The 23,585-nt window shown below is 41.6% G+C and overlaps 1 protein-coding gene and 1 long non-coding RNA gene across 7 annotated transcripts in view; both read left to right on the top strand.

Moving 5' to 3' along the window:
• LOC115162870 (fibroblast growth factor receptor 2) overlaps window positions 1–23,585 on the top strand; it is a 115,074-nt gene that overhangs the window by 36,331 nt on the left and 55,158 nt on the right. For 5 of the 6 annotated variants that reach the window (XM_029714369.1, XM_029714350.1, XM_029714359.1 and 2 more), the window contains 3 exons: window positions 2,080–2,154; window positions 5,570–5,739; window positions 15,160–15,283. In XM_029714369.1, the coding sequence (XP_029570229.1) occupies window positions 2,080–2,154; window positions 5,570–5,739; window positions 15,160–15,283 (369 nt within the window). The remainder of the gene's footprint in view (window positions 1–2,079; window positions 2,155–5,569; window positions 5,740–15,159; window positions 15,284–23,585) is intronic. The other variant, XM_029714383.1, reaches the window with a different exon arrangement.
• On the top strand, window positions 10,609–11,757 carry LOC115162892 (uncharacterized). Its single transcript, XR_003869662.1, has 2 exons — window positions 10,609–11,298; window positions 11,585–11,757. It is a non-coding gene; the product is annotated as an uncharacterized LOC115162892 (long non-coding RNA).

A 23,585-nucleotide genomic window follows, 5' to 3' on the forward strand; every position in this document is an offset into this window, starting at 1 on the left:
ATATGATAATGATGGGCGTGTTTTTTTATACAGAAAATACTATTTTGAAATTATCATGACAAGGCGAGACCCAGATGCAGACACAGTAGGCAGATGGTTGGAGTCGTACAATATTTATTAATCCAATAGGGGAAGGCAAGAGAATGGTTGTGGACAGTCAAAAGGGTCAAAACCAGTACAGAGTCCAAAAGGTACTGAAGGGCAGGCAGAATCAAGGTCAGGCCAGGCAGGATGATCAGGCAGGCGGGAAAGAAGTCCAGAGTCAGGCAGGGGTCAAAACCGGGAGGACTATCAAAAAGAGACTAGAAAAAGGAGTATGGGAAAACCACGCTGGTTGACTTGACTAAACATGCAAGACGAACTGGCACAGAGAGACAGGAAACACACAGAGAAATACACTGGGGAAAACAAGCGACACCTGGAGGGGGTGGAGACAACCACAAGGACAGGTGAAACTGATCAGGGTGTGACAGAAATAAATAAATCATGGAAAAGATATTAAATATGTCAGTACTGTACATGTAAAATGATTACAAACAAACATATTCTGAGATAGGTACAGTTTAAAACATTCTCACACATATCTTTTTATATTTCTTTTAAAAAATGACCCCTTTTTCTCCCCAATTTCGTTTTATCCAGTAGGTAGTTGCTGTGTTGTCTCATTGCTGCAACTCCCGTATGGACTCGGGAAAGGCGAAGGTCAAGAGCCGTGCGTCCTCCGAATCACAAACCAACCAAGCCGCACTGCTTCTTGACACAATGCCCACTTAACCCGGAATCCGGCCGCACCAATGTGTCGGAGGAAACACCGTACACCTGGCGACCGTGTCAGCGTGCACTGCGCCCGGCCCGCCACAGGAGTCACTAGTGCATGATGGGATAAGGACATCACTGCCGGCCAAACCCTCCCCTAACCCGGAGGACGCTGGGCCAATTGTGCTCCGCCCAGTGGGTCTCCCGGTCACAGCTGGCTGCGACAGAGCCTGGACTCAAACCCAGAATCTCTAGTGGCACAGCTAGAATTGCAATGCAGTGCCTTAGACCACTGCGCCACCTTTTTATTTTTACTACTACAATCTGTTCTTATGACGAAACTGAAAAATACCAAGTTGTGTAGAAAGTAAACATCCGCACCTCAAAAGTGTCAAGTGTACTTATGTCTGCATAATGAGGATGTCGGGAATAAATTGCAACTTCTGACTTTCTGGTCTAGCGTTTGATGACAACGGAATACACTGCCCAGCCTTACATAATTAGAAAGAGGAGATTATCCTGATTAAAATGCTGTCCAATTTAAAAAAATCTAAATATACACATTATGAGATATTTGGCGAAATGGACAGACATATCTATATTTCCCGATTTGAAACAATGGGACGACCTCAGAGTAATTTTTAGTTGTTGTTTACATTTTAACTTCCAGCAACGTGGGCAGGTCTCATTGCCAACAATAGCAAAGCAGGCATTGTAACAGTAGGCTGGGAATAGAACGTTCGTTCGGAAGACGAGTTGGTGCCACGGGGCTCAATATAACTAATATAGAAGCTGGCAGGGTGAAAAATGCCCCAAAATAAGGCCTGTTTTTTCATGATTACTTCAAACCTATGGCAAGCAGCTGGGACATATGGTAATATTATGAAACTGGGCTCCACGGCTGATGCAATGAACTAGTTTTTATCAGAAAAAAGCATTGTTACAAATGTAATGTGTCCAGCCTACTACATCCCTGATCTTTTGCGGTTGTGATGCTTTTTTAATAGTGTGGTATTTGGGGAATGGCCATGGAAGGGTTGTGGAATGGTCATGTAGTTGTAGTTATTCAACTTTTCTTACAAACGTCAGTGACTCTCATGCTGTTCTTGATTGCATATGATTAGTGATTTTGTGAACAGTGTAAACGTCAATATTACATCACCTGATTCTGCCACCTCACCTAAACACATTAGTGCATGTATGTGCTGCAGTGTGTGTGTGTACATGTGGGTGTGCATGCGTGTGTAGCAGTGTATGTGTATGGCTGGAGCTGTGTTGAGAGGTGGCAGAGATAGTAGGAATTAACCGTGGTCATCTCTACAGATGCCATCTCGTCTGGGGATGATGAGGACGACACAGAGCGATCGGAGGACGTGGGGGTAGACGGAGAGCAGATAAGTGAGTATGGGCATAGTATTGGAAATGGCTTGGACTTTCGACCATCAGGTCAAATGTCGTCATGACCAAAGTTACTATACTCCTATATTTTTGTGTGTTGTGTGCACAGTGTTACTAAATCTGTTAGTTTCATTAGTTCAAATTTGCAACGAGATCTCAGCTGTACTGTAGCATTCCTGTATATGTAGTAAGTCTGGGAGTGTGTGTGCTGGGAATGTGTATATGTGTGTGTGATGTTTGTAAGCCTATCTCTCCCAGGCCTTTAGGCGCTCCAGGGAAGAGGAATTCCTAACATTCCTCCTGTAACCGGCATCTCTCAGGTAGTCAGGCCCCAAGAAGCGAGTCAGCTGGACTCATCCATTATGGAATGCTCCCATCTGGACTGGGTTAGGGACCTGATGGGAGATGGGCTCTGTGTGTGTGTCACAGGCTGAAGGCTTCCATATCTTGTTAAAATTTTAAACACGCACCGTGCCTCACAGTGGGTTCAACTCCCCCACTTTGCACCGACTATAATTGCCTGAAATCCATTAAATATGTCCTCTAGGAACTCTGTAAGGAGAGGAAAATGGAGAGAAGGGGGGGAAAAAAACTGTTTCTGGTGGTAATAAGCTGTTTGAAAGCAAAGTAAAAACTGTTCTGGCAGCTCGGTTGAATTTTCTCCTGGTGTTTTTTCTAAGAATTCAAAACCGGAATATTAAAAAAGAGAGGCGGAAGAGTGGGGGAAGAGAAAAAATAGGGACGGTTGAGGCCTTTTAACTACAGCGTTCTGGTTTGGATCAGCACCAGCACTTCTCTGTGTACGCTGTAGAGCGCTGGCCCCCGGCCCACTTTTGGAGGGGTGTTGTGGAGGCTTTTTAGGGAAAGAAGGAAGGAGGGAAGGAGAAGGGGGGGGTCTGAGCATTGTGCTTGGGGCCGTTCCAATGCCCAATGGGTTAGGTTTCAGTGTCTGTCTCAGCTCGTACTCTGCACATTTTGATTCCACTTTGTTAAAAAGAGATTGAACAACAACAGTCACAACCTGCCCCCCCCCCCTAAAACACTGGGAGAAAAAGTTATGAGCGAAGATGTACCCCTACCCAGCGTCAGCGGAGGTTGGCTGTGATTGGAGGAGACGAGCAAGGCATACGGAAGGATCATAGAGAAGGCTTTGTTTTTCGGGGCAGCCTTGACGTCAGGGGGAGGTCAGAGTGGATGTGGGGTTCCACTCTCGTTGGTTTTGTTGTTCTAACTCATTCTCTGGCCTGTTAAGGAGATCATCCTTAATTGCTCCAGTTTGTCTTCGTTTGAAACATCTGTAGGGTACAATTTACAAGCTTTTAATAGTCTGTTATCATTAGCTGCTTTGTTATGTTTGTCCTAGATATATAGTATATGTAGCTCTAGTACCAGCTCTACAGTATGGGGCAAATGTACAACTTTAAAGCAATTAATACTATCATTTGACACTTATGTTTGTGCCTCATTCCTCATGCTGAACGTACAGCACATTCTTGTTTTGGAGTTACATAGATAACCTGAGCTAACCCCAGACTGCCACAGAGTAAACCAGAGAGCTTAAGGGGCCATAGGGGGGCCACACAGGGTGCTAGGGGCCACAGAGGGGTCTTAGGGGCCACAGCAGTTGGCCAGTGAGAGTTATGCTCATCTGGACAGAGGTTGGGGGGTCTTTGAAGTCTCGCTACCTCCGGACGACGGGAGCATGGGAAACAGACCTGGTCACCTTTCACCATCATGTACCGTGCTCATCAGATACAGCTGCTGCCTCTCCGGGGTCAGAGTTTACCTGAGAGAGACGAGCTCCCGAGCGGGGGCAGTCGCTACCTTAACCTGTCTGACTGTGTGTCTGTAGGGAGGAGTGTTGAAAAAGAAAATAAGATGGCGAGAAGTAGGGGGACAGAGTGAGAAGGAAATGGGTTTAAAATAACTTAACTAGTCTAATTATAGTGTGTTGGTTCATCCTGGAAGGAAGAGCATGGTTTACTTCTTCTGTATCAAAGTATGTGTGTACTGTCCGGTTTGCATGCCAGAGAAAATTATGGGAGGTGACCGACTCTGATAGTATTCTGATTGCACTCTGGTGGGCGGGAGAGAGGAGTGGGAAGAGGGAGAGGGGCTAAAACAGGGAGGGAGGGGTGGAAAGAGAAGTACAGAGGCCCAAGAAGGCTAAAGGAGTGTCTAACGGCTGCAGTAACCCTGGAGTGTTCCCCCTCTTCTCCCTGCTCCTGTAATAGAGATATACAAAGTGATGGTGGGGAGGACATCGGTTGTGAAGTTTCTCTTCTTTCTGAGTTCATCTGCTTATGCAATCACTCTCCCAGGTGCCGAGAGAGAGAAATGGGGGAGGGGGGTAGAGAGAAGATAAAGTGTGTGAGAGGAAGAGGTAGAGAGAGAGGGGGGGCTTCAGGGAACTACAGAAAATGAGATATGGGGTGAACGAGCTGCAGTTACAGTATGTAGGCAAGACAGAAAAGGGGTGTTCCTAACTTCCTATACGTCCCTGTGGGGGTGTATAGCATGATCGATCATTGTGTGAGTAACTTACTCTTTACAAACCAAACATTTCTCACTCACAACAAATGATTATTCATGGGTGATAAAAATCCCTTCTTCCCAACAGCCATATCTTCCCGATGACAGGAGGCTAAATATTATAATTGGAAGAAGTAGTTAAAAAAAAACGCTAACTGCAACTAGATTAAATGGATGTGATGGTCTAGTTACCCACTTGGCAACATGTCCTGCAACCTTCAAAAGAGAACAATTATGTTTGAGTTTTAAGTGTTGCCAGTGTGAACTAGTTTCTTCCCAAATGGCACCATATTCCCTATTTAGTGCAATCCTTTTGACTAGGGCCCATAGGGAATAGGGTGCCATTTGGGACGTAGCCTGTGAAGCCATTGCTGGGTTGTAAGTCCATACAGCCCAGTGTTGTGAAGGGGGCTAGGGAGTGGAAATAACAGTTTAGGGCTTGCCCCCTCAGACCATATGGCTTTGGGCAAAAATAGTGCCTTTATATAGGGAATAGGGTGCCATTTGGGACAATACCTGTGACCACCTCCCTCACTCTTTCTCACTACCTGCTGGCTGTAGTAATCCATGTTGTTCAGGCTTTGGACTGAAACTGTTAATCAACGGAGCTCTGCTGCTCAGCCATGTTTCCCATACAGTGTTTCTGTTGACAGAGATAAAGTGAGCAAAGTTACTCTCACAAATATTAGTAAGACTTATTTTACAGCACGGTTTAAGCTGATATGGTTTTAACTAATAAACGATGTGGTAACAATGAAAACTTTCTGGTACTGTCTGGTACTTCCCTAATATAATATATGTTACTGTTTTGCTATAGATGGACAAAATCTAATTTGAGATTTTGACTAAACAAAAACCCTGATTGGTCATCTCTTTTCTTTAGGGGCGCCCTATTGGACGATGCTGGAGAAGATGGAGAAGAGGCTACATGCTGTACCTGCTGCCAACACAGTCAAGTTTCGCTGTGCTGCCGGGGGCAACCCACGTCCTAAGATGCGCTGGCTGAAGAACAGCCGACCATTCCGGCAGGAGGACCGCATGGGCGGGTACAAGGTACGAGAGAGAACCCTGAACTGCAGCATGCTGGGACATGGAGTTTCTCATGACTAGCGCATTGAAATGAGTCTGTAATCAAATGTTTCATTCAAGTTTACTTTTGTGACTGTTGTTTAGAAAGGACTTTCAATGTATTTTTCTGTGTCTTGATTTTGATGCAGACTGTTGCCCTTCCATTTTGTCTCTATTGCTACTACTGTTGAGCTGCGCAGCCTAGTTAAAGTTTACTGTGGATCCGACTTTCTCGACCCGTTTTGCCAACATCTAAAGGTCCTGAAGCTTCTTCACATGTGCAGGATTCTCTACATTACGCACGGTCTCTGACGAATGTTGCTTCTTTAGTAAAGTTGATCAAAGTCTGCAAGAACACATAATGAAAGTATATAACATTACCAAATATAATTGCACACTACCTCTTTTATTAAGAGATTTTAGGATGATTGTGCGAATGTTTGCGTCTTTCTTTCGAATAGTTGCATGTTTCAACTCAGCGTGCGCCACTGAACAAAATATGTGCTTTGATCAACAACAACAAAAAAACACAGGTAGGAGACTAAAATTTGCTCCATGTGCATAATGCAAAACAACACTGTAGGGTACTTCGAAACCATGTCGATAACTAGGGCTTGGAATTGCCAGGGACCTAACAATATGATATTATCACGATACTTAGGTGCCGATATGGTATGTGTTGTAATTCTCATGATTCTATATATATTGCGATTCGATGTTCCAAACATATTGCCCACCATATGTCTGCTGCAGAGGTATAAGACAGAGCCATGAAAAAACGATCAGTCACGGAAATAAGTGCTGAAAACTAATTGGCTCCCTATTTAAAAAAAAGATTGAAAATAATCTATGAAGAAAAATAGTTTTGGTGCAGGTACAGCCAACTAAAGTCAAAAATAATATTGAGATATTGTCAAAATGATACGTCATAAAAAATAATATCCTGATATGTAACCATATTTTCCCCCCCCATCACAATCGATAACTCAAGAAGATCTAGATGAATATCCCCATGAAACTGGTTCAGATCAAATAGTTGAAATGCAGGTGCTGCATGGAATTTTCACCGGTAAAACTTTATCATTCACGATTGGCAGTGAGAAATGTGAAGGGAAGGTGACCACAAAAATTGGTGTGTAAAGTAGAGGTAAAGCCAGTGATTTGGATCATCAGCTCTGGGGAAAAGGGATCCGGCAAGACGGGGCAGTTACCTATGGATCCGCAGCCTCGGCCTCGGCCTAAAGTTGAACAGAAGGGACCAGCCTATGTTCTAAGAACCCATGCACTTCGCCCAACTGCTGTTTGCACATTCTGCAAACTCAAACAATGTAAACACACCAAGAGATGACCTAAGACTCAACTTTCGACCATACAAACACGCACACTTTCCATGCAAATGTAGTCCTAAGGTTTTTTTTTTCTCAATAAATTTGATTTGAATATTTTCATGGCATTTCATTTTTTATAGATGTTTGAAAAGTCCATGTGCATAGAGTGGAGGCTCATGCGTGTACCGATGGGACCCATGGGGAGGGAGTAGCTCCGTTTTGTACCTTCAAACTGTGATTATATGTAGAAGCCAGACAACATAGTTTAAATTAAGCACTTAAAATCGATAGATCAATATATCCCCAAGTACCTGGGAGAGAGTGAGCAATCAGTTATATACTGTAAAACTACGAACTAATCTGTGGGTAAAGTGTCGCTGCGACTCAATCCCAACAAGCCATGGCTTCCTTTAGAGGAAAAGATAAACAACTTGGAGATGTAAATGAGAGCAACAGTTGAAGGATATCCAGGAAAACATAACTAAAATGCTCACCAAAACAAATAAACTGTTACAAGCTGTTGTTAAAAAAGTAGATTTGCTCAAAAGGAAAGTACAGTCTATCATGTCAATATGCATATACAGTTGAAGTCGGAGGTTTACATACACGTTAGCCAAATACATTTAAACTCAGTTTTTCACAATTCCTGATATTTAATCCTAGTACAAATTCTCTGTCTTATGTCAGTTAGGATCCCCACTTTATTTTAAGAATGTGAAACGTCAGAATAATAGTAGAGAGAATTATTTATTTCAGCTTTTATTTCTTTCATCACATTCCCAGTGGGTCAGAAGTTTACATACACTCAATTAGTATTTGGTAGCATTGCCTTTAAATTGTTTAACTTGGGTCAAATGTTTTGGGTAGCCTTCCACAAGCTTCCCACAATAAATTGGGAGAATTTTGGCCCATTCCTCCTAACAGAGCTGATGTAACTGAGTCAGGTTTATAGGCCTCCTTGCTCTCACACGCTTTTTCAGTTCTGCCCACAAATGTTCTATGGGATTGAGGTCAGGGCTTTGTGATGGCCACTCCAAAACCTTCACTTTGTTGTCCTTAAGTAATTTTCCCACAACTTTGGAAGTATGCTTGGGGTCATTGTTCATTTTGAAGCCCCATTTGCGATCAAGCTTTAACTTCCTGACTTATGTCTTGAGATGTTGCTTCAATATATCCACATAATTTTGCTTCCTCATGATGCCATCTATTTTGTGAAGTGCACCAGTCCCTCCTGCAGCAAAGCACCCCCACAACATGATGCTGCCACCCCCGTGTTTCACGGTTGGGATGATGTTCTTCGGCTTGCAAGCCTCCCACTTTTTCCTCCAAACATAACGATGGTCATTATGGCCAAACAGTTCTATTTTTGTTTCATCAGACCAGAGGACATTTCTCCAAAAAATATGATATTTGTCCCCATGTGCAGTTGCAAACCGTAGTCTGGCTTTTTTATGGCGGTTTTGGAGCAGTGGCTTCTTCCTTGTTGAGCGGCCTTTCAGGTTATGTTGATATAGGACTCGTTTTACTGTGGATATCGATACTTTTGTACCCGTTTCCTCCAGCATCTTCACAAGGTCCTTTGCTGTTGTTCTGGGATTGATTTGCACTTTTCAACACCAAAGTCATCTCTAGGAGACAGAACGCTTCTCCTTCCTGAGCGGTATGACGGCTGCGTGGTCCCATGGTGTTTATACTTGCGTACTATTGTTTGTACAGATGAACGTGGTACCTTTAGGCATTTGGAAATGTATCCTAAGGATGAACCAGACTTGTGGAGGTCTAGAATTTTTTTTCTGGGGTCTTGGCTGATTTCTTTTTATTTTCCCATGATGTCAAGCAAAGAGTCACTGAGTTTGAAGGTTGGCCTTGAAATACATCCACATCCAATTGACTCAAATGATGTCAATTAGCCTATCAGAAGCGTCTAAAGCCATGACATAATTTTCTGGAATTTTCCAAGGTGTTTAAACTTCTGACCCACTGGATTTGTGATACAGTAAATTATAAGTGAAATAATCTGTCTGTAAACAATTGTTGGAAAAATTACTTGTGTCATGCACACAGATGTCCTAACCGACTTGCCAAAACTATAGTTTGTTAACAAGAAATTTGTGGAGTGGTTGAAAAACGAGTTAACCTCTCTGGGGTATGTGGGACGCTAGCGTCCCTATTCAACAGCCAGTGAAATAGCAGGGCACCAAATTCAAAACAACAAAAATCTCATAATTCAAATTTCTCAAACATACAACTATTATATCCCATTTTAAAGATACACTTCTCGTTAATCCAACCACATTGTTTGATTTCAAAAAGGCTTAACGGCGAAAGCATAACATTAGATTATGTTAGGACAGCCCCTAGACAAGAAAAACCACACAGCCATTTTCCAAGCAAGGAGAGGCGTCACAAAACCCAGAAATATAGCTAAAATGAATCACTAACCTTTGATCTTCGTCAGATGGCACTCATAGGACTTCATGTTACACAATACATGTATGTTTTGCTCGATAAAGTTCATATTTATATCCAAAAACCCCATTTTACATTTGCATGTAATGTTCAGAAATGTTTTGCCTCCCAAAACCTCCAGTGAATGAACACATCAATTTACAGAAATACTCATCATAAACGTTGATAAAATATTCAACTGTTATTCAAAGAATTATAGATACATTTCTCCTTAATGCAACCGCTGTGTCAGATTTCAAAAAAGCTTTTCGGCGAAAGCAAACTTTGCAATAATCTGAGTACAGCGCTCAGATATCAAAACAAGCCATACAGATACCCGCCATTTTGGAGTCAACAGAAATGACAAAAATGACATTATAAATATTGACTTTCCTTTGATGATCTTCATCGGAATGCACTCCCAGGGATCCCAGTTCTAGAATACATGTTCATTTTGTTCGATAAAGTTCATCTTTATGTCCAAATACCTCCATTTTGTTGGCGCGTTCAGTCGAGTAATCCAAATCCACTGTGTGCGCGCAGTGAGTTCAGACAAAGTTATATTAGAGTTCGTAGAAACATGTCAAATGATGTATAGAATCAATCTTTAAGATGTTATCATAAATCTTCCATAATATTCCAACCGGACGATTCCTTTGTCTTCAGAAATGAAAAGGAACACAGCTAACTGTCACGTGATCGTGCACGATTGAGCTCATGTCATTTTCTCAGTCATCTGATTCCAATGGCTCTTATTCTCTCCCCAGTCACAGTAGAAGCATGAAACAACGTTCTAAAGACTGTTGACATCTAGTGGAAGCCTTAGGAAGTGCAATATGACCCCATAGACACGGTATACTGGATAGGGAATCACTTGAAAAACTACAAACCTCTTTTGCCTGCCATATGAGTACTGTTATACTCACAGACATCATTCAAACTGTTTTTGAAACTTCAGAGTGTTGTCTATCCAAATCTACTAATAATATGCATATCCTACCTTCTGGGCCTGAGTAGCAGGCAGTTTACTACAGGCATGCTTTTCATCCGGACGTCAAAATACTGCCCCCTACCCCGATGAAGTTAATGACTCCAACATAAGTGTATGTAAACTTCCGTCTTCAACTGTACGTGGCGGGAGCGTGCATGAACAAGACAACACAATTGGGCTTCTGGAAACAAAGGTGCAAACTTTACAAGATGAACTGCACCAGCAAGAAAACAGAATGAGATAAAATATGAAATTATTGTCCCTACCAAAAGACGAGGAAAAATGTGTTGTCGTGCTCTCTTCATAACTTTCTTGGTGTGTTTGGACCATGATAGTTTGTTGGTGACGCGCCCGCCAGGTCGAGAGCCATGTGTTCTTCGAAACGTGACCCTGCCAAGCCGCACTGCTTCTTGACACACTGCACCAATGTGTCTGAGGAAACACTGTACAACTGGCGACCGTGTCAGCGTGCATGTGCCCGGCCCCGCCACACGAGTCGCTAGAGCGCGATGGGACAAGGACATCCCGGCCGTCTGCAACCGGGAGACCCATGAGGCGGCGCACATTTGGCCCAGCGTCAGTCCCCTGCTGATTATAGTACATTTATAATACATTTAAAAGTATTGTATAAATGTCCTAAAGCAAAAATATACACAAATAATACATTATCTGATGAAATTGCTTTTGAAAGCGGCACAAGACAGAGATGTTCCCTCCTGTTTGCACTGGCAATTGAACCGCTTGCAGAAATAATTAGACAGGATCCAAACGTAGCAGGTATCAGTATTGGTAAACATCAATATGAACTAAACTTATTTGCAGATGATCTCCTGATATACTGTACCAGACCAATATGCCCCCTTTGCTAAAATCATTTTCAGAAAACTCTAAAATCTCAGCATATAACATTTATGTGAAAAAAGTAATAATAATGGCAATAGAAAAAAAAAAAAAAAATAAAAAAAAAAGAATAACTCACGATTTACAGCAATTCTTTAAATGGACCACAACAAATATGAAATACTTATGATGCCTAGTAAGTGACAGGATCCAAACGTAGCAGGTATCAGTATTGGTAAACATCAATATGAACTAAACTTATTTGCAGATGATCTCCTGATATACTGTACCAGACCAATATGCCCCCTTTGCTAAAATCATTTTCAGAAAACTCTAAAATCTCAGCATATAACATTTATGTGAAAAAAGTAATAATAATGGCAATAGAAAAAAAAAGAAAGAAAAAAAAAAAAAAGAATAACTCACGATTTACAGCAATTCTTTAAATGGACCACAACAAATATGAAATACTTATGATGCCTAGTAAGTGACAACAAATAACTTTATTCCATTACTCAACAATATAAAGGCAGATCTAATTAAATGAAATAATATTCCCATACATTTTACAGGTAGAATACACCTATTTAGAATGGCATGGCTCCCAATGTTTTTGTATTCATTTTTTTACCCCACCGAAGACATTCTTTAAAAAAAGGTATACTCAGTCATAACAGACTTTAAAAATAACGTTTTACATCTTAAATCTGAGGGTGTTTTTAACCTTCCAGACTTTGAATTATATCAATTCGCTACCCAAGGCTTTTACTTGCGACATATATTTAAATGCACTAAAGACGAACAATGGGTACAGTGGTTGTGCGATTATGCTGCGGGATTTATAGGTAATTTGTGGTTTAGTACGGTACCCTGCGTCACCACTTCATTGCTCCAGACCAGCGCAAGGGGGAATTAGAGCACGGATTATGCTTTTGGGTCCTACTGTGTCTCTAACTGACAGTGAGTGGGCGACATAGACATGGATAATTGTGCACAACTTCAGTATTATTTACTAAAACTGTTACGCTAAGGTTTTTATTATTTTATTATGATTATTTTGCTCTTTCTGTAGTTGTCATAGATGTCGTAAGAATTGGACCAAGGTGCAGCGGGAACGTGTATGCACATCTTCTTTATTAAATAAAAAGAAGGAAAACCAAACACGTATACAAACGCAACGAACGACACTAACAGACCTGTCAGGCGAACATACACTAAACAGGCGACAACTACCCACAAATCCCAATCCAAAAACACCCCTATACATAGGACCTTCAATCAGAGGCAACAAGGAACAGCTGCCTCCAATTGAAGGTCCATGAAAACCCTAAACATAGAACTAAAAGGACTAGACTAGAACATAGAAATAACTAACATAGAACATAAACCAACAAACCCCGGAACACATAAACCAAACACCCCTCTACCTAAAAACATAGCCCGAACCACATAAAACAAACATCCCCTGCCACGTCCTGACCAAACTACAATAACAAATAACCCCTTTACTTAAGTAGTACTTAAGGCCACTCCCAACCGGTCATGTTATACAGCGCCTGAGTGGTGCAATGGTCTAAGACACTGCATAGCAGTGCAAGCTGAACCTCCTTCCCTCAGCCAGGGCATTGAAAATGGGTCGTGGATGGGTATTCCAGCATGACAATGACCCAAAACACACGGCCAAGGCAACAAAGGAGTGGCTCAAGAAGAAGCACATTAAGGTCCTGGAGTGGCCTAGCCAGTCTCCAGACCTTAATCCCATAGAAAATCTGTGGAGGGAGCTGAAGGTTCGAGTTGCCAAACGTCAGCCTCAAATCCTTAATGACTTGGAGAAGATCTGGAAAGAGGAGTGGGACAAAATCCCTCCTGAGATGTGTGCAAACCTGGTGGCCAACTTCAAGAAACGTCTGACCTCTGTGATTGCCAACAAGGGTTTTGCCACCAAGTACTAAGTCATGTTTTGCAGAGGGGTCAAATACTTATTACCCTCGTTAAAATGCAAATCATTTTATAACATTTTTGACATGCGTTTTTCTGGATTTTTGTTGTTGTTATTCTGTCTCTCACTGCTCAAATAAACCCACCATTAAAATTATAGACTGATCATTTCTTTGTCAGTGGGCAAACGTACAAATTCAGCAGGGGATCAAATACTGTTTTCCCTCACTGTAGGTATTTATAATTGTTCACACATTCTAAGTCAGAACCGTCTAGAATAGTGATGCTAGTCTGGCGGGCGGGGACGGGCAGCAATCGGTTGAAGAGCATGCATTTCGTTTTACTAGCATTTAAGAGCAGTTGGAGGCCACGGAAGGAGTGTTGTATGGCGTTGAAGCTCGTTTGGAGGTTTGTTAACACAGTGTCCAAGAAGGGCCAGATGTATACAGAATGGTATCGTCTGCGTAGAGGTAGATCAAATAATCACCTGCAGCAAGAACGACATCATTGATATTTACAGGGAAGAGAGTCGGTTCACCTTCCAACAGGATAACGACCCTTAGCACACTGCCAAGACAACGCAGGGGTGGCTTCGGGACAAGTCTCTGAATGTCCTTGAGTGGTCCAGCCAGAGCCTGGACTTGAACCCGATCAAACATCTCTGGAGAGACCTGAAAATAGCTGTGCAGCGACTCTCCCCATCCAACCTGACAGAGCTTGAGATGATCTGCAGAGAAGAATGGGAGAAACTCACCAAATACAGGTGTGCCAAGCTTGTAGCGTCATACCCAATAAGACTCGAGGATGTAATTGCTGCCAAAGGTGCTACAACAAAGTACTGAGTAAAGGGTCTGAATACTTATGTAAATGTGATATTTCTTATATATATATATATATATATATATATATATATATATGTACACATTTGCACAAATTTCTATAAACCTGTTTTTGTTTTGTTTTTATGGGGTATTGTTTGTAGATTGATGAAGAAAGAAAACAATTTAATACATTTTAGAATAAGGTTGTAACGTAACAAAATGTGGAAAAAGTCAAGGGGTCTGATTGCTTTCCGAAAGCACTGTATATAAAAATACTTCAGCTGAATAAGATAATACGATTGGGGAATTATCCAATCTATCAAAATCAAATCAAACGTTTTTTAAAGTGCAATTAAAAGTCACATTACACTTTACAGTGATGGATTCATTTGCAAGTTATCTAGTGTGTTTGGATGTAATAGGGAAGGAAAAAGTGACACGTATTTAATGGGTGATAGTTTACGAGGAAACACAGCCATCTCTTCATGGGAAGTTCTGGAGAATGTTTCCCCTTGGCTTTAATTCTGTACAAAGTCTCATTCTAATAAACACGGTATTCAGTAGAACTCTCTCTCCTCACTGTCTTTAGTGACAGTTCTGTAAACACACACACACACACACACACACACACACACTCCACTTGACTTGCCCATGCAAAACAAGTGACCTAAAATAAAAGAGAATATCTAGTGTTTTCTCTCTAAGTAGTAAAAAGTAGAATATTTAGAATCTACAGGGTTTTCACTAGTGTTCTAAGGAGTAGAGGTGGTAAGTAGTAGCTTAGGGAGAGCACTCCACCCCACAGTCTCAGCAAAACAGTGAAATTCCTTGGGTGGGGGTAGCAGCTCACCTTAGGACCAGTCTGTCACTCCCCGTAATATTGTTTTTCACCATGATGCGCTCGTGAGAATAGACCTGACCGCCCGTCACTCACTGAGCCCCCTCACTTACGCTGTCTGGCCTTCCATCAATCTGCAGTTTGCATTGGTTTGGATGTTCCTGTGTGAGATTCACATTAATGGGTTGTTTTCCCTTTCAGGTGCGTCACCAGCACTGGACCCTGATCATGGAGAGTGTGGTGCCATCCGACAAGGGCAACTACACCTGCCTGGTGGAGAACGCATATGGCACCATCAACCACACCTACACCCTGGATGTAGTGGGTGAGTACTGCACTGGGCCTGCCTGGGAGTGAGGGAGGGATGGGGGGTTAATAATAACATCTGCGAGACACCTGCGAAAAGTAGGGGTCAGAACCAGGTTAGGCCATTTGCCGGTGTCCCTGGAGCATTTGGGGTGACGTGCCTTGCTCAAGGGCACAGCGGCAGATTTGACAACTTGTTGGCTCCGGGATTTGAACCAGCAACTTTTCGGTTACTGGCCTAATGGTCTAACCTTGAGGCTACCTGCCGCCTCCAACTAAACGTTACTTGTTTGGGCCAGCATTAGGGGATTCTCAGAGGGTGTTGGGGACAGGGTGGGGTTGAGGATTATTGCTGTCTGTTTGATCCCCAGGTGCATGCTACTACACTGTATGTAGGTACAGAGAGGGAATGCTGCCTAGGTGTGCCAGGTCTGTTTCTATGGGCAGGATTGATGCATGTACAGTATGTAGGCAGGGCCCTGGCCAAATAAAAAATCAAATTTGATTTGTCAAATGCGCCGAATACAACAGGTGTAGACCTTACCGTGAAATGCTTACTTACAAGCCCTTAACCAACAATGCTCCTGTACCACTTGCCGTGCAGTAGCAGAGAGAACAGTCTATGACTTGGGTGACTGCAGTCTTTGACATTTTTTGCTCCTTAGTCACAATAGTTTGATTCACACCAAGACAAGCCAAACTGTACTGTGCTTGCCTGGTTACGCATCAGCCACATTTTTTGGAAACTCGCGGGAAAAGACATTGTGAAAAGAAAATATCCAGGCCAGCCCAGTACTATTCGGGTTGGCCCAACACTGTGAATCCGGCAAACGTCGGCTGGACATAAGGGGCCAGGGATGTGACTGTTAGAGGAGTTGGAGAGGGACGGTGGGAGTACATGCTGCTGAGGCTCTCTCGGGGTACAAACAGAACCAATGTGGTCAGCAGCAATGTTACCTCAAATGTTTTGGGGCACTGAGCAAATTTCTGGTCTTCTTGAACATTGTTAAAATTCTGTGCAACCTTCAGCTCACGTTTACTGTGAACACTGAGGCTGTACCCGCTTTAACTTTCAGTTTTAACAGTGGGCAAGTAGGTTACTGTGGCTCCATCAAAAACAATGGATAAAATGCATCCCATAACATTTTGACATGGAAATAGTTGTTCTATCATTCAGCCTTCAGTAGCAGCCAATGTGTGATGTTCAATGTAGACCTATATTCCATGAGACTTTTGAAAAAAACAGTCAGAGCTTGACATTAAACTGTTAATCCACTTGTCCTTCAGACAAGGTGACTGAAAATGTTGTGTTGTTTGATATAAGAAACCACTTAACAAAATAAATTGCATTATTGTTCGCCTTCCATTATTACAGAGAATTAATGCTACCCTCTGCCTATTGGCTACTTAGCTTATTCAAGACAGTCTCAAAATACAACACTGCCCCTTTAAGACAAACAAAATGCTCTTTACCTGAGTTGCTTTTTAAAGATGTCTAGAAATGTACACGCTTTGTGCTCTTGTAGGAAGCAATCACTTCCCTATTGCTGACTGCAAATTATCTATAACTGGGCTCACTAACTAGCAAAGGATATTAACGAAATGTGCACACGTGGCTACATAAAGCACTTGCTTTGATCTCAAAACAAGCGCATCTACTCACGACTGCTCATGCTGTAGAACAGTCCAGTTCAAAGTGAACAACACATATCCATATATGGCAATGGTCTATGTGATATAGTCCTACTGCAGCTCTGATTGGTTATGCCGCACGCATGTCAATGCAATAAAATCTTACTCCAATGCGTTCTGCCTACAACCAAATCTCTTGCATAGTTAGTTTTGCATACTAAGTCTTTCATAGTTTGTTTTGTTGTGGTATGTTGCATTGAAAGTGGCTAATATTGTCACAGTAAAGGGACACGTTGATAGTGTTAAATAACAGGGAAAATTCTACAAAGTTGAGTGAAGTTCATTCTCGTTGAGTGAAGTTCATTCTCGCATGTGCGCAGCTTAGAGGGAATGTTGGTCAGCAGTATTACAAGGGGACACAGCAAGTTCAAACCTAACTCACTCAACCCCTTTACTCTGACATTTGGAGCAAACAAGACTAGAGTGTGTGTGTGTGTGTGTGTGTGTGTGTGTGTGTGTGTGTGTGTGTGTGTGTGTGTGTGTGTGTGTGTGTGTGTGTGTGTGTGTGTGTGTGTGTGTGTGTGTGTGTGGTCAATGTATTATGTAGAGCACTGGTCATCTTGCAAAATAAACTAGCAGGAGGGTGGGGGAGAAGAGGGGGTTAAATCAGTGGGTTTGGGTTAGTCAAATGTCAGATAAATGTGTGTACACTGTATATATTGCGTGCCCGTGTGTGTGTTTTTCCCTGCTGAGTTATTCAACAATCTACTCTTATGATTATGAATATGGGTCTGTGTCCCAGACTGAGACCCATCTCAGTGTGTGTGTGTGTGTGTTATGGCTGTGACGGTCATGGAATTTTGGATGATGGTTATTGCTCAGCCAAATGACTTTGGTCACTGATATAACCGTACAAATGTGTATGTAGATATATATATATATATATAGAAGTACATTTTTTCCTCTCCTCCGCTCCTGACTGCATGTGCTGCCATAGAAATAGAATGATATGATATTCATTACGTTTCTACACTCTTAGAAAAATAAGGTGTTATCTAGAAGCTAAAAGGGTTCTTTGGCTGTCCCCATAGGAGAACCCTTAGAAGAGCACTTTTTAGTTCCAGGTAGAACCATTTTTGTTCCATGTAGAACACTTTTGGGTTCCATGTAAAACCCTTACAAAGGGTTCTACATGGAACCCAGCCCCACCCATATCCGTTCCACGTATGGAAAGGAGTTGGAGGCAAAGGAAAAATAAAAAAGTGCTACCAAACATAATAATATGCATTTCACAAATATTACAAAAGTGTATAGACAAGACGCACCGAACACGTCCATAAAATCACAACGAGGACATAGCAAGTTTTCATTAATCATTGGGTACATCATACGAAAAAACAAAGTAATCTTAAATAGGAACATATTTTAAATTCACAACATAACATACATAGGCATTTCATCATTTCATCATTAAACGACAGGGATTATCCAGTCGCAGTACATTTTAATGACCTAAAGCATGACATTTCTACCTTTAGATTTTGTGGTATAGAGAAAGTCAAGATATCAGACAGGGGAGGTGATATTAATAATACTCTGAGCAAAAGAGAATGTTTTGGGATTTTCACCCTCCAGACATTATTTCCTAAAGGACTTAATGATGAAATGCCTATGTATGTTATGTTGTGAATTTAAAATATGTTCCTATTTAAGATTACTTAGTTTTTTCGTATGATGTACCCAATGATTAATGAAAACTTGCTATGTCCTCGTGATTTTATGGACGTGTTCGGTGCGTCTTGTCTATACACTTTTGTAATATTTGTGAAATGCATATTGTTATGTTTGGTAGCACTTTTTTATTTTTCCTTTGGAAAGGAGTTGGAGGCATACGTGGAACGGATGTGGGTGGGGCTAGGTCTACATAGAGGTGCTGTTTTCGGAAAATTCACAAAAGCTCTGACGAAGGCCGTTAGGCCGATACGTAAGCTTATTAAATACCAGTGATACTATCAAGAACAGTGTGCGGTTTCCTTTTTTCCTTCATCCTGTTTCAATTGTTGCCATGCACCTGCAACAAGACTGCTCAGATGTGCGAGTGCCTTTTGAATCTTGTAATACTGTTTTTCACTCTGCACTCTGAAATCTTGTAGTATACACAAAAAGAAAAAGACGTACCAAATATACAATGGATTCACTACGAGAGATCAACTCACTTACTGAGCATTGTGCGAATACCCTTTCATTCACACAAGAAGACGCCAATAGGATTCTTTTTCCTACCTCCAACATGGACAACCTAGTTCAGCACTCGACTGTCGAACGCAAAATCCAACTCCAGAGACTTCGAGAGAAAGAAACTCGTTTGTTCCTGCATGGCACCACTCTTAGCGAGTATTGGCGCAACAAGCGCATTCCAAGAGGACTGAGAATACAGAAGGAGCCTACAATAGGGAAAAACGACAAAACTTCCGTTCATCAATGGGGTGATATACTCAATAAATGTTCACTAGATTTAATGTTATTAATCGTTGAGCATGTGTCGAAGGAAGCTAAAGAAGTTGAAGCTAAGATTAGCGAACATGAGGTTGTTATGAAGGAGATTCTAGGCCTTAATTTTACAGCCATAGACGACGCGATCAACCAGTCCATTGGGAAATACAGAGACTCTCTACAAGCAACAAAGATCAAGAAATATCAGCGTGACACAGAGGATTACCAGCTTAACCAGGTGTATGCATGGGAAGGCCCAAGGACAGGAGCACGGAGAGGCCGACGTAGGGACGCACCACTGATTGAGGGACGCAGATACGCAGCAGCAGGAGGACATGGAAATTTGGACACAGAGGCATCCACCGAGAGCGAATTCCCTACAGACAGTGACTCCAGCTACCATGGCATACAGCCGGTTTTTCTAGCCCGGAAGCAACACAAGGCTCTACGAAAGAAAAGAAACGATGTAGGAGAGGCAAGCGGTCGAAGAGGAGACCAGGATCACAGGCCGTGGACACGGAGCTACAGCAGGACGCGGTAATTAACCTCTCCAAAAAAGACCTTACTGACGCTCAAGTCTCAGTCTTATCTAAGGGTCTCTCTTTTGTACCTACATGTACAGATAAACCATTTGATACGAAAGTAGATCTGTTCAAATTATTCCGTAAGATTAAACTTAAGCATGTGTTTTCACAAAACACTGTTTCGGGCCAAGAAACACATCAACGAACTGGCACACATTTTAAGCCCAAAAGCAAATTCTGTCCCATAGTTAACAACTCTTCGATTAATACCTATTGTAGGTTAGTCGAACAAGAAGCCATGTCAGTGTATACGAGACAAACAAACCACATTCAGAAAAATCTCACTAGAACAGAAGAACAGGCACTTAATGAATTAATGAAAGATTCATCGTTGGTTATTAAACCTGCAGACAAGGGGGGTGCTGTGGTTGTTCTAGACTATGAAAAATATAAAGAAGAAATTCAGAGACAACTCAGTAATGAACGTTTCTATAGAAAACTAAGTGTTGATCCCACACAGGTGTTCCAAAGGGATATATGCTCTAGTTTGGAGCAAGGCCTATTAAACCACCTTATCTCAAAACCTGAATATGAGTATCTTTGCTGCAAATGTGCCATACTTCCATGCCTTTACATTTTACCGAAATTACACAAACCTAAAACACAACAAGGCAATTATCCAGGCAGGCCAGTGGTTGCAGGAATAGGCTCAATGCTAGAGCCATTGTCGAACTTTGTAGACGCTTTTATTAAAACTCATGTGCAAGCATTGCCATCATATGTAAAATACTCTATAGACTTCATAAACAAGATCTCACCAATAACGGGTTTGAAAAAGACTGTATTCTGGTCACATTAGATGTCGAGAGTCTATATACCAGCATTCCCCATGCGGGGGGGCTGGCAGCACTAGCTCACTATTTGGGAGACAGAGATACTAATGAATATCCACCAACAAACTTTATTTTAGAGCTGGCAGAATATGTTTTGAAGTATAACTATTTTAGGTTTGATGATGAATACTACCTCCAAACGAATGGAACGGCGATGGGTTCCACATTCGCTCCGAGCTATGCTAACCTTTATGTGGGTCTATTTGAAGAACGTTTTGTCAATAACAAAAACGAAAATCAATTTTTGAATAAAATCCTGAAGTGGTATCGATATATTGACGACATTTTTTGCATATGGGAAGGAACTGAACAAGAGCTGTCAGATTTTATGGCACAACTCAATGACATGGATCCCAATCTCAAATTTACTATTGAAAGTGACACTCAACGCGTTCATTACCTCGATATGTGGATTGAGAAATCAAATGGAACCCTGTTTACAACTCTGTATCGAAAAGAAACAGACATAAATACTCTATTACAGGGGGACAGCTTCCATCCTGAGCCATTAAAAAGAGGACTTCCTAGAAGCCAGTTTTTCAGACTGCGCCGTATATGCTACTCCAATGATGATTATCTAGAAAAAGCAGCGGAGATGCGCACTAGGTTTCTAAGAAGAGGCTATTCGCAACAATGTGTGGATGAAGCTCTTCATTTGGCATTGGGAAAAACACGAGATTAATTGTTACAAAAAAGACCCGCTAAAGCAAAAGAACACTCCGTTATGTTCACAACCACATATACTTTGAATTCGCGAAAAGTGGGAGGTGTGGTTAAGAAACACTGGCATATTTTATTATCGGACCCAGCTTTGCCGGCTGAATTTAAGAATCCACCACTCATTGTGTATAGGAGAGGTCGCAATTTACGCGATAAATTGGTTCATGCCAACTGCCAGCCACGAAAGAAAATCAGCCAGGCTCTTTTACGCCCTCTACCAAATGGTAGCTATAAATGTAGAGGATGCGCACAGTGCAACAATATGATGAAGTGTGAATATTTCTGCCACCCCCACACAGGTAAACGGTTTCAAATTAACGATATCATCACGTGTACCACCACCCATGTTATTTACATTATTAAATGTCCATGTGGGCTCTGCTATGTCGGTAAAACCTCCCGCTCTCTCAAACAGAGAATTAGTGAACATAAAAGTTCAATCAGGAGAAACGACAGGGATTATCCAGTCGCAGTACATTTTAAGGACCTAAAGCATGACATTTCTACCTTTAGATTTTGTGGTATAGAGAAAGTCAAGATATCAGACAGGGGAGGTGATATTAATAATACTCTGAGCAAAAGACAATGTTTTTGGATTTTCACCCTCCAGACATTATTTCCTAAAGGACTTAATGATGAAATGCCTATGTATGTTATGTTGTGAATTTAAAATATGTTCCTATTTAAGATTACTTTGTTTTTTCGTATGATGTACCCAATGATTAATGAAAACTTGCTATGTCCTCGTTGTGATTTTATGGACGTGTTCGGTGCGTCTTGTCTATACACTTTTGTAATATTTGTGAAATGCATATTGTTATGTTTGGTAGCACTTTTTTATTTTTCCTTTGGAAAGGAGTTGGAGGCATACGTGGAACGGATGTGGGTGGGGCTAGGTCTACATAGAGGTGCTGTTTTCGGAAAATTCACAAAAGCTCTGACGAAGGCTGTTAGGCCGATACGTAAGCTTATTAAATACCAGTGATACTATCAAGAACAGTGTGCGGTTTCCTTTTTTCCTTCATCCTGTTTCAATTGTTGCCATGCACCTGCAACAAGACTGCTCAGATGTGCGAGTGCCTTTTGAATCTTGTTCTACCTGGAACCAAAAAGGGTTATACTATGGGGACAGCCAAAGAACCCTTTTGGAACCCCTTTTTCTAAGAGTATATGTGCTGCTGGAGGGAGGGGGCATTGCCTAGGCAACCAAAGACCCGTTTGCTACAACAATTTGCTTGTTTCACGTTTGCTATAATACCTTACTTGTTTCCGCAAGGAGCAACAAAGTTTCATCACGTTGTTAAGTGTCCATGTTACAACCGAAACAGACTCAACTGCATGAATGTCCGGCCGTTACGCCTTCAGTCAGCTGTTCATTCCACACAATAAATAAATGCATATATACACTGAGTGTACAAGACATTAGGAACACCTTCCTAATATTGGGTTGCACCCCCTTTTGCCCTCAGAACAGCCTCAATTCATCAGGGCATGGACTCTAGTTGGCTGGATCTTCTTTGGGTGGTGGACCATTCTTGATACACATGGGAAACTGTTGAGCGTGAAACACAGCAGGGTTGCAGTTCTTGACACACTCAAACCAGTGCGCCTGGCACCTACTACCATACCTGACTTAAATATGCTGTCTTGCCCATTCACCTTCTGAATGGCACACATACACAATCCATGTGTCAATTGTTTCAAGGCTTAAAGGAGGATTTTTAACATGTCTCCTCCCCTTCATCTACGCTGATTGAAGTGGATTTAACAGGTGACATCAATAAGGGATCATTGCTTTCACCTGGATTAACCTGGTTAGTCTATGTCATGGAAAGAGCATGTGTTCCTAATATTTTGACTGGTACTGTATATACAGTACCAAAAAAAAATAATAATATATATATATATATATATATATATATATATATATACAGTAACAGTAACAGTCAAACGTTTGGACACACCTACTCTTTCAGTTTTTTTTGGTTACTACATGATTCTATGTGTCATTTCATAGTTGTGATTATTATTATTCTACAATGTAAAAAAGCCTTGAATG

Source organism: Salmo trutta, chromosome 2 (genome assembly GCF_901001165.1).
Source record: "Salmo trutta chromosome 2, fSalTru1.1, whole genome shotgun sequence".
Taxonomy (NCBI): domain Eukaryota; kingdom Metazoa; phylum Chordata; class Actinopteri; order Salmoniformes; family Salmonidae; genus Salmo; species Salmo trutta.